A 10,287-nucleotide genomic window follows, 5' to 3' on the forward strand; every position below is an offset into this window, starting at 1 on the left:
CACAAGCCGGCAAATATCTGAGAAGGAAAGTCACACTCGGACTCCTTCGGAAGCCTAGAAGAGTCGAAAGCAGGACTAAAAAAGGTGACCTTCTTAGGAATGGATGTCCCTGGTTCCCGGCTATAAACTATCTCGGAACTGACACCAGGTTTTCTGGTGAAGGACTCACGTAAGGGATTCTTAATGGGCATGTTGGACAGGGAAAGGATTAAGAGGCGCTTGGAACAAAATAAATGAACAGAGCCAAGGAAGAGAGGTCAAAACCATCCCGACCAAAGGTGAATCACATACTTTTGTGGGGTTGCGTGATTATCTCACAGCTATGGGGTGTCCCCCTCCCCTCCAGAAGGATAGTTTGACCAAACGTGAGCAAAGGTTAAGCTGGGAAAAAATCTGTTTCGCTTCCTCCCATTTAAAAAAAAAAATGTAGATTTCTTTTTATTTTCTCCTTACATCGTCTGTGTAAGACCTGTGTGAATTTTAGTAAATTCTTCCCAAACAGCTGGAAATGAAACCTCCCAGATTCAGTTATCCCCATCAGTTTTAAGACCGAGGAGGACCGTGTTTTATTGGGATGCTGTGTGGGGATTCTAGATGAAGACGTCAGGGGGGAAAATAATGATGGGAGGGCCAAAATCCTGGTTGAAAACACACCAGTTCCAAACCCAGACTTTTTACATGATAAAACAATCACAGCTGGATGAATCTGTCAGATTTGATTTAGTTTAACCTTTGGATTTTTCTTTATAAAAGTTCAAGGTTTTTTTCCAATATTCTTTCGGTGCATCCCCCATCTTCATTTATTTTCCCCTTCCCTGTTAGGTTCTCATCATGCGTAATTTCTAGACCCATCTCTTTCAAAGTGGTGCCCTCCGAGCTGTTGGACTCCAGCTCCCATAATCCCCATCCCCAGGGACCATTCTGGCTGGGGGCGATGGGAATGAAAGGCCAGGGCATCTGGAAAGCGCTGCTTCTGGAGGGGAGTCTGTTCATGATTGTGAACTCCTTTTTTTTAAGGAGAAAGGCAGGCCGAAAATACTTTAAATAAATAAAAAAAAGGAGACAGGGTTATTTTGTCTTTCTTCTCTTGCCTTGAGACGTCCTCTTGGAGAGGCTTCAAGAAATGAATCGAATCAAATAGAATCAGAACTTATCATTCGATTCCCCTCAGCCACTAATTTCCTGCTCGCTGGATCTATAAGAAGCAGTCGGTGTTTCTGGATCAGGTCATAGCAAAATCCCATTTATCAGGAGTTAGATTCTGAAATGTTGCTTTGTGTTTGGACTTTGAGGCTTGGGGGGGGAGGAGAATAAAGTCAGCAATGCTTCTAAACAACATAATAAGTGATCCATGAAGTGGCTGTAATAGGCCTCCCACCGTTTCTTCTGTGGGTTCGTCTCCCGGCTAATGACTCCACTGATAGACAGCACTATTAAGCAGTCATTAGGAGCATGTCTGGAGAAAAAACGCCTCACGACCATGTTTTATTGACTATACTCCAGGCTCCCATGATGCAGGGAAGGTCACAGCGTGGTTTGCACAAGAGAGGGTAATGAGTTTATTTTCCTGCACGCCGGAGGGGATACCAAAGCCAGTGGCAACTTATCAGCTTCTTTCACATTGGGGTCACCCATCTTGTGATTCCTTTTTTTTACTTAAAAATTGTTTTTTTGTGTATGCATAGACGTAAAGGATTTTCTCCTCCCCGCCGCTGCCCAGAAATGCCTAGATCAGATCCTGTACCTGCTCATTCTTGACCTCCTAGTTTTTCCAAGAGACCAAACCCCCAACTCCTTCCCTAGACTTTGGGGAAAGTTTGTTAGGAGACCACGCATTCTTATCATGAGGACTAGCGACGTGGCTGTGTTTGTCGGTTGCTGCGAAAGAATCCCGAGACAGAGTATGCGCGGTCGAACCAAATTTTGGCTTCAGAATTTTGTTCTGCAAAACAGAAAGGCCTGGAAAGCAAGTGAGTCGCTTCTAGCGCTTCTGGAAATGAGCTTCTCGTTCTGAAATATTTTATGGAAATGTATGTATGTGGGGGGGGGGGGAAACACAATCACTAACCTTTCTCTTCCTTTTCTTTTCCCCCCGCGTCCTAGTGTTCATCATGGGATTTGGGCTTCTGGTGTACCCTTTCGGCCTCGGCTCGGCTACCGTGAGGAGGTACTGTGAGGATGCCAGCATCTACTATGCAGGAGATTGCCAAATCGGATGGGGGTACATGCTCGCCATTGTGGGGGTCATGCTGTCCGTTTTTCTGCCGTTCTTTGCAAAATATGCACCCAAAGAGCACTCCTCTCCGACACCCATCCCGACAATTTTATAGCATTTTGGGTGACCGTTCTTGGAACAATCTGAACATTCCCGCTTGAAATCAAGGGACAGCGGCGTGATCCAAGCTCTTCCTTTTAGCTTGGCTACAGAAAGAAATGGCAACCCCGGGCGCACCCAGGAGTCTTCCAGAGGCATCAAATCTCACACTCCGGATCTGCGATCAACAGTTGCCCAGGGGTGGATGGAGTGGCCTCAAACAAACACATAGCGGCTATTGCGAATAGCATTAAAAGGGGGGGGGGGAGGAAAGAGAAGTCTGGTTTTATCCTCAAAATATCTGTCTACCTCCCAGTTTTGTTTGTGTGTCGAAATCTTTTTTAGAACCTCGATCCAGCTTTTGTATCTCCTTGTTAAATATCTGAACTTTTTTGAACCTGTCCTTCCCCATCTGTGCTATTTGTGAGTTGCAAGAAACGGAGGCGGGAAATGCTCACAGAGTAGTTTGTAACAATTAATGTGCTGTTGTTTCCAAAGTTGTGGTGATGCTTCCAAGGTTTTTGTAGGCATAACGTCCCCAGAAGTGGGTTCCGGGTGATCAGTGTGACACTTGTCCAGACCCACACAGCCATGCGTGTTCCTTCCGCGTGTTCTCATCTGGTCCCCCACTCCAGAGAGACAAGGTGGCGATTCAAACCCCCAGCCCCTGTTTCTGCAGCCAGGGGCTCCAAGCCGCACAGCTACGCCAGTTCAGTTTATCAGTTTAGTGTGGGCAAAAGAAAAAATTGGAGAGCAACAGAAACAGGGCATCCTTTTTCCCTTCATTGCTTCGATCGGTGGGGTGGCCACCTTGAACATTTGCAGCGATGCCATATTTGGCAATGGAAAGCCTCACTTTCTGAGCAGGCGACGGTCGTTTTATCATCTTTCTTGTCCAAAACAGTGTTTCTGTCCCTAAAAGAGTGGAGCCGGCCATAGTTCAAGGGGTCATAGGAACAGAAGGAGGAGACAAAGATTCCATAAGGAGTGACGGAAAATTATTGGCATGGTTTAAGGGAAATTGAGGATCGGAAAGCCACAAAGCGAAGACACGCAGGCTGGCAAGGTTTCCCAGAAATACCAAGCAGCCCCCAAGGGTGAAAAAAGTTCAGGTCCTAAATGAAAATTCATATCCACTGGTAGATGTGCCTCTCTGATCCTCCACAGCTGCCCTTCCCATGTTTAAAGCCAGGGAGGAGAAGTTTGGGCTCAATATGGCCCATGGAAGCATCGAGCCAGGGGCCTCTGCCAAGCAAAATGGTCTACAGAGTCAACTAGCATCTGCAGGATGTCAAATCTGCCTTCTCCTCCTCCTCCTCTGCCTAGGAGTTGAAGGAGCAAAATTAGCTGCAGTGTCCACCTGTATTTGCAAAGAAGGCTGGCTGAGCCCCAGTTGAGTCAGGCTTCGACCCACGCCTGAGGTCCTCCTTGTTCAGGTTCCCCGACTCTGTTGAAAAGCAACGCTCTTGCCATGTCTTCAGTATCGGAGAGGGGAAGAGATTTCTTAGTATTTCATTGCACCTCTTGTCAGCCACTAAAGGAGAGGGCTTTGAAAACACATTGACCCACAAGATGGCCATCACTAGCCAAGTCAAGTGAAACTGAAGGCTGCTCTCCTGCCATTTCATAGTATAGAAGAGTGAACGTCATCAGCGCTAGCTTGCACAACAACTTAACACCAGCAGAGACATCATCTTCCACCCAATTATTAAAAACAGAGAAGCCTTGATTTGTGTATGTTTCTTGCTGCCTAGTCCCGACTTGAGAGAACCTGCAGTATCAGAGGCAGTCTATCTTGGAATACTAGCCATTGGGGGACACTTGCAGCCGGACGCTGTTGCCCTCGCGGCATGCTTGTGGAAAAATTGGATGTTAGAATAGGTCGGCTTTTGGTTTGACGGAGCAAGGTTTGGTCGCCTCTAATTCTTAACTATAGCAACACGAGAAATGTGTGTCAAAAGTCTCTCTTGGAGGCTTTAGTGGAAGAAAAGCAATGTGCATTATGTTTTTTTTTGGGGGGGCACATCCTTGGCTCAGGTGCCCGTTGCTAAGGATAAAGGGTGGCTCTCTGTTAGCCACCAAACTTGCTGGAAACAAGAGGTTCCTAAGAAGGGGTTGTGTGGAACACAAGGATGGATTTCAAAACCAGAAAGGCCTGTTTGATCATTTCTGGGTTTGATTTTTGAAACCCTTTTTTTGAGCATTTCCGGGCCTGACGGAGCCTGCGCCACTTTTACACAGTGTAGAAAATGTAGTGAAAGAAAATGCTTTGTTTAACTGAACTGTTCTTTTTAAAAAAACATGGAATTAACATGCAGGAATTTGAGCCACTGAAAACAATTCAGGTTTCCTTATTTGATTTCTTTCAGCAATAATGTTTAGATTTTTTTGCCCAAAGTCCATGTGCACTTCACCCCACATTTTACAAATTGGGAGGAGGGAAACGGAGAGAGTCAAAGCTCATTGGCTGTTAGTTGGTTAGGACCTTTCAGCCTCTGTCTTGCAAGATGCTCCTGTAAGGATTAGAGGACTTAATCTGCTTATTACGCCAGAAAAATATGTTATCTCCGGATCATAAGTTAAATTGGATGCCAGAGAGGGAGTTGGTTTCTGCTTGAGGATTGTATTGATCCATCAGAATAAGGTCAGTGTTCCTCCCAGCTTGTGTGGACATGAATATCTGGGTATTCCCCCCCCAAAAAAAAAACCCTCCAGGTAAGGGCATCTCTGATTGCAGTCTTGGTAGAGTTGACGCTTTTCCTCCCATCCTCATGAAACTGACTCTGGCATGGCGAAGGAAAAGCAAATTCCCAGCTATTCCTGACTGCCAGCCATTGTATCCAACACACCGTTTGCCTTAAGCTGAACAAAAAAAGCAATTGGGAGGCTCTGATCGCATTTGATTTCACTGGAAACAGACGCTTAGTTTTTTCATATTTGCAGGATGAAAATCGAGAATGGCAGACTGTTTATTAGCAACAGAACAGAATGTCCTTGATTTACGGGTTAGCGGTGACAGTAGCTGGCTTATGATTTTATCTTCCGGTGAAACTAAGCAAGGTAGAAGCCAGAACATTTAACTGTGTAGTCTTAAACCTCTCTCTCTCTCTCTCTCTTTGCCCCTTCATTGATTGAAACATTTTCTCTGGGATGGAACAATTCTGCCACTTTAGTTTAGTTCTCTCTTCGTTTCTCACTTTTCCGAGCCTCAATTGACTTGATTTTCGACCCCTGAGAATATTTCCAATCTGCAGTTTGAGTCTTCCTGGGCCATGAGTCTTTTGTTTCGTTTTAAGGCTTGCATGAAAAACCTATGCACAGTTTTTTTTTTTAATGTGCATCTTTCTTGTTTGTATTTCCTTTTGCCTACTATGCAGAATTTCGGTAAGCAATTTTTCCTAACAGGATACATTGGTATATGCATTTTTTTCCACAGGGATATTTGCCGGCAACAAGAACGAACAACATCAGCAAGTCCAGGGGGCAGTTTTGTAGTTTTATTTCCTGCCACAAAAACTAATGTTATGTGAGTTTTTTCTGCCAACAGGCTTCCCTGTACACTTTACTGGAACAGTTTGGACTTCTCTGTACAGTGTACATATCAAACAGTCGCTCTCCGATATCTGTTCTTTCAAGCTGGGGGTGGAAGTTAGCTTCATGACTGCTGCGTAGGGCCAACCTCCTGAAGGTCTATCTGCTTCTTCTGCTCAAAGGAGGGCACATGTAGCTTCTGTGGTGGTGATGGACCACCAGTCTGGTGTGGCTTCCATCACAGCTACTCAGAACTACATACAATCCTGCATCAAAGCAAGGGCAAAAGTTGTTTTGGGGGATGGCCTCAGGGGCCAACCAATCAGCACCGCACAGAATCCTGCCCCAGGCAGGTCTAAACAGGCTTCCATCGCTCCCACAAGGGAGAACCAGTTGACATTGTGCAGAATCCTGTTATATACTGGGCTGAAGTGGATGGCCAACCAATCAGTGTTGCGCTCAAGCCTTTCTCCAAGAAGGTCAAAAATGGCTTCCTTGACTGCCTCCAGGGCCGGCTAACCAGCACCACTCCCAGCCAGAAATCCAGCTTTCCTCAAAGCTCAATCCAGGGAATGAAGAAGGAGCGTGTGTCTGAATTACACGGAGTGAGCATCCGCCATGAGACGGTTGCTGAAAACCATGTGTGCACGCACCCTTAATAATTTCAGTTGTTCTTGTCTTGATCTCTACCAGATTGAATACAGTATATCTCAACTGCTGAATGATCCGTTGGTGTTTGGGCAAATCCCTTTGATCCGGCGAGTCTCCTTTCGTTGATAGAAGCAGCTGGATTTACAGCTTTGAGCCTAGAATGGGTTTCTGGATTTCACAGAACCAAACGGTGCTGTAAATGGCAGACATAAATGACTAGGGCAATGAGGCAGTTTTCTCACAAGCTTGTGATAATGCAGGGAATAAAAGAAAATCATGCAACAGGTAGGAACAACAACATTATCATTGACAGGGAGAGGGGGGGGAATGGACGGTCGCCATCGTTTCTTTCCTAACCAACCTGTGCCTTTTTGTCAATAGAACAAATGTACAGAAAAGGATCAATAATGGCCATTAAGTAAAAGTGTTTGTCAGATAGTGAATAATACTGTAGAGTGTTATCAGAACTGTATTTCTGTATGTATGTGGCTAAGTGTGTGTGTGTGTGTGTGTGTGTTTATTTTTATTTTTTTAAGAATTGTTTCATGTAACGTTTTCAGTTGGTCCCTTAAATATTTCCCTAGAAAGGCAATTTGCTGGCATGTGCAAGGAAAATTGTTAAGGATTTTTAGTGCTCTGGTCTTTGTTTCTGTGAAAAATTAGGAATTCTCTTAGCCGAACTGAGTGCATGTATATCCCATAATATTTCATTTTAACGGAGGGAGTCTCTTAGGTTTTTTTTTAAAGATTCTTTATGGAATACTCTTGTAATCAAAACAACATTGTATTTAAAATTGGCTTTGAAAACTTGAATGCAGGAAATGATGTTAATTTTTTTTCTTTTTTCCCCTTTGAAGTGTATAATGAGAAAAAACACAGAAGAGTGCTTGTAATTTTGTATCCTTTTGTATTCTTTCATGTATCCTTTTCAAAGTATTATTTGTTACTGTGATTTGAAACATGGGGAGTAATTGATTTTGTATTTTTTTAGTGTTAGTCCTGGAAATGTAGCTACAGCATTCAGGTAGGAGAAAATATCTATTTTTCCCCTGTTTTAAAAAAAGATGAACATAACCTACTAGTTGCCATCTTTTTGTGTACATCTGTGGTTTGGATGCTAAACCCCCTTCCTTGAACAGACAGTCTTCCTTCTGTAATAAATGGGATTTTTTAAAAGACATTTTTTTAGGAAGTCCCTGAAACATTCAAAGAAGCAGGGAAAAGACAAAGATGTGGATTACAATTCCAATTTTAAGAAACATTTGAAAAGTTCTGATAAGAACTTGAGCAGAAGCATGAAATTGCTACCCTCCAGTGGGTGTCAGAAGTTATCACCGTGCTCACATTCCCACAGCATAAATCGCACACATATACAGAGAGCAAGGCTTTCCCCAAAACGTTTTCTTCTCTTTCTTGAAAGGAGATCTTTTCAGGTAGAAGTGTCCAGTGTGCCTCCTATTTCTTTCTCGGTTTGCTTTTTTGTCTTTAATAAGTGTTCCTCCAGTGGCCGGCCATTTGAAAAACGCTGTTGAACTGCTCGGTTTGAAAATGCAAGCCATCTCTGTTGAGAAGCAGGTTGAAATTAGAGCCAGCCACGAACCTGAAATTTCATGGTTGGTCCTCTTAGAGCTCATTCAAATGTGCAACTGAACTGCATGATATTCGTGGTTTGCTTGGTTGGGTTTTTTTTTTAAATACATGTGTTGTCAAACATGGTCTTGCAGAAACGCAGTTACCCAAAGTGAAGCAGCTTCAAAATGGGTATCAAATGTTAAAAACTAGTAGCACAGGTAGGACTCATGGATGGGTAATTTGACACTGAAATAAAATGAGGGAAAGAAGACTCGTTTTGGAGAGTCAGGCTGCAAACCTACACATAAGAATAATTACTGACTGAACCTGGAGTTTGCAAAGCTGCATTAATGCAAAGATTCCCTTGGGAAAATCATGTCAGTACTTTGACTAGTGCTGAGAAATCATTTTAAAAACAAAACAAATACACTGTGTACATTAAACTGTGGATAATGGGTCCCTCCCCCCCCCACTCCTTTCTGGAAAATAACTTACTGGTTCAGGTTCCCGTTTTATTCTAAATCTATATATAAATCTATATAAATAAAATTTTTATGTGTAACTAAAAGCTGTATTTTCCATTACTGTGGTTTCTGTATTTTTGTCTAGGTGGTTCCTTTTTTTAAAGACTCTGACCTCCCAGCTCCCTTGTACTTGACTTGTCTAACAGAAATATTTCCGATAATTTGAAATGTGAATTTTATGACTTGCCGACACTGTATTACAATAAAGCAATCCATGCTGTTGATCGAGTCTCCTTTCCTTTTTGGGCCGATTGGGCGAGACCTCGCCTTTTTAGTTACTGCAGGAGGAAGAGAAGGGAGAATCGGGTAATGGATAACGCCTGGACCTGTCTCGGTCCCGGGCAGATCATGTTGGTGTTAACCTTGTACCGATGCGCGGGGTTTTTTTGCATTAAAACAGAGATTGTTGTGTTCCTTTTAGTGTGCAGAGAAATTTTAAATTTTCAGTCAGTGGAAAGAGGAACTGCTGTTCAGACCACATGGGCAGACCCGGCTCTACCATAAGGCCGAGTGAGGCAGCAGCTTCAGTTGGCAGAAGCTGGGAGGCGGCAGGGCAGTGTTGCTTCAGAGAACGATGTAGTACACTGTGCAGCTTTGTGCTGGTTCAACTAGCTTAGTGCTTAAGCAATGTTCTCCTGTGATCAGGATTGATTAAATCCTGCCTGTGTGGTGGTCCTTTGTTACGTGGAAAGGGCATTTTCCCATTCCCCCCAACCCCCGCAAGGCAACAGAATAGGTCAGACTGACTCTAGAAGTGTCTAAAGATAGGCAGCTAAGAGTGGTGGAATTCTGCTTCAAGAGAGAGACACCAAGAGGCCCAACATAAAACCTGGCATTGCAAGGAACAGCTTACCTGTAAACTAAAGAGGGACTAATCCAGACCTTTGAAATATGCAGTTAAAAATGAATGAGTTACTTGCAGTTACTGAATTAAATCAATGGATTGATCGCTCCTCCAAACATTTGGGAAAGCTGAAGGTTTGGCTCTGTGTATGACTTGTGTAGCAGATAAAAACAGTTTATAAAGCATTTAATCTCTGACCATGACATTCTTGGTGAATATTTAGAATCTTTTAAAAAGCTGCCTCCTTTAGAGTAATTTTTTAGAAACTGCATGGAATAAGGGGAAAGGTGATAGTCTGGAATTAGTATTGATTCTGTGATTGCTTCCAATCCATTTGAGTCAGTGACAAAATTAGTTGTGTATTTCTGCTACAGTGGCTTGAATGAAATGGCAATAGGCATTCTGGATGTGGGAAGGTGACCTTAAATTTCATTTTTAGCCATCATAACTGGCAAAGGGGACCAGTCTAGCTCTGCCTTTTTATTCTCCCATACTATTTTTTCTTATTTTTGGACAGCCAAGGTCACGTGGGAATATGAAAAAGTTTGGCTGAATCCTGCACTCTGTTGCACTGGGTTCCAGAATTCCCATGTCAGCCTTTTGTGATACTGTATTAGAAAATCTTTCCCTTCCTTTAAACTCTACATCGCTTTAAGAAAGGGTGTTTTGTTTCCATTGCGATATCCCAGTAGAGTTTGGAAAATGTTATCTCCCAGAATCCAGCCTGTTTTTCCCCACTGAAAAAAGGGATTTTTTTTTTCTCTAAGCTCCAGGTCTCACAACAACGTTTTCTGCTTTTGAAGTTGCTATTCTAGCTTGAAAGGCTAATAAACCAGCCTGATAGAGAAAGC

The 10,287-nt window shown here is 43.3% G+C and overlaps 1 protein-coding gene across 1 annotated transcript in view; it reads left to right on the forward strand.

Annotated features, from left to right (window-relative positions):
- The window catches only part of LHFPL7 (LHFPL tetraspan subfamily member 7), a 51,667-nt gene extending 42,851 nt beyond the window's left edge, over positions 1–8,816 (forward strand). The window contains exon 4 of the mRNA XM_072978617.2: positions 2,104–8,816. Coding sequence (XP_072834718.2) covers positions 2,104–2,330 — 227 coding nt within the window. The 3' untranslated portion in view covers positions 2,331–8,816. The remainder of the gene's footprint in view (positions 1–2,103) is intronic.
- The last annotated feature ends 1,471 nt before the right edge of the window (positions 8,817–10,287 follow it).

Source organism: Pogona vitticeps, chromosome 7 (assembly GCF_051106095.1).
Source record: "Pogona vitticeps strain Pit_001003342236 chromosome 7, PviZW2.1, whole genome shotgun sequence".
Classification (NCBI taxonomy): domain Eukaryota; kingdom Metazoa; phylum Chordata; class Lepidosauria; order Squamata; family Agamidae; genus Pogona; species Pogona vitticeps.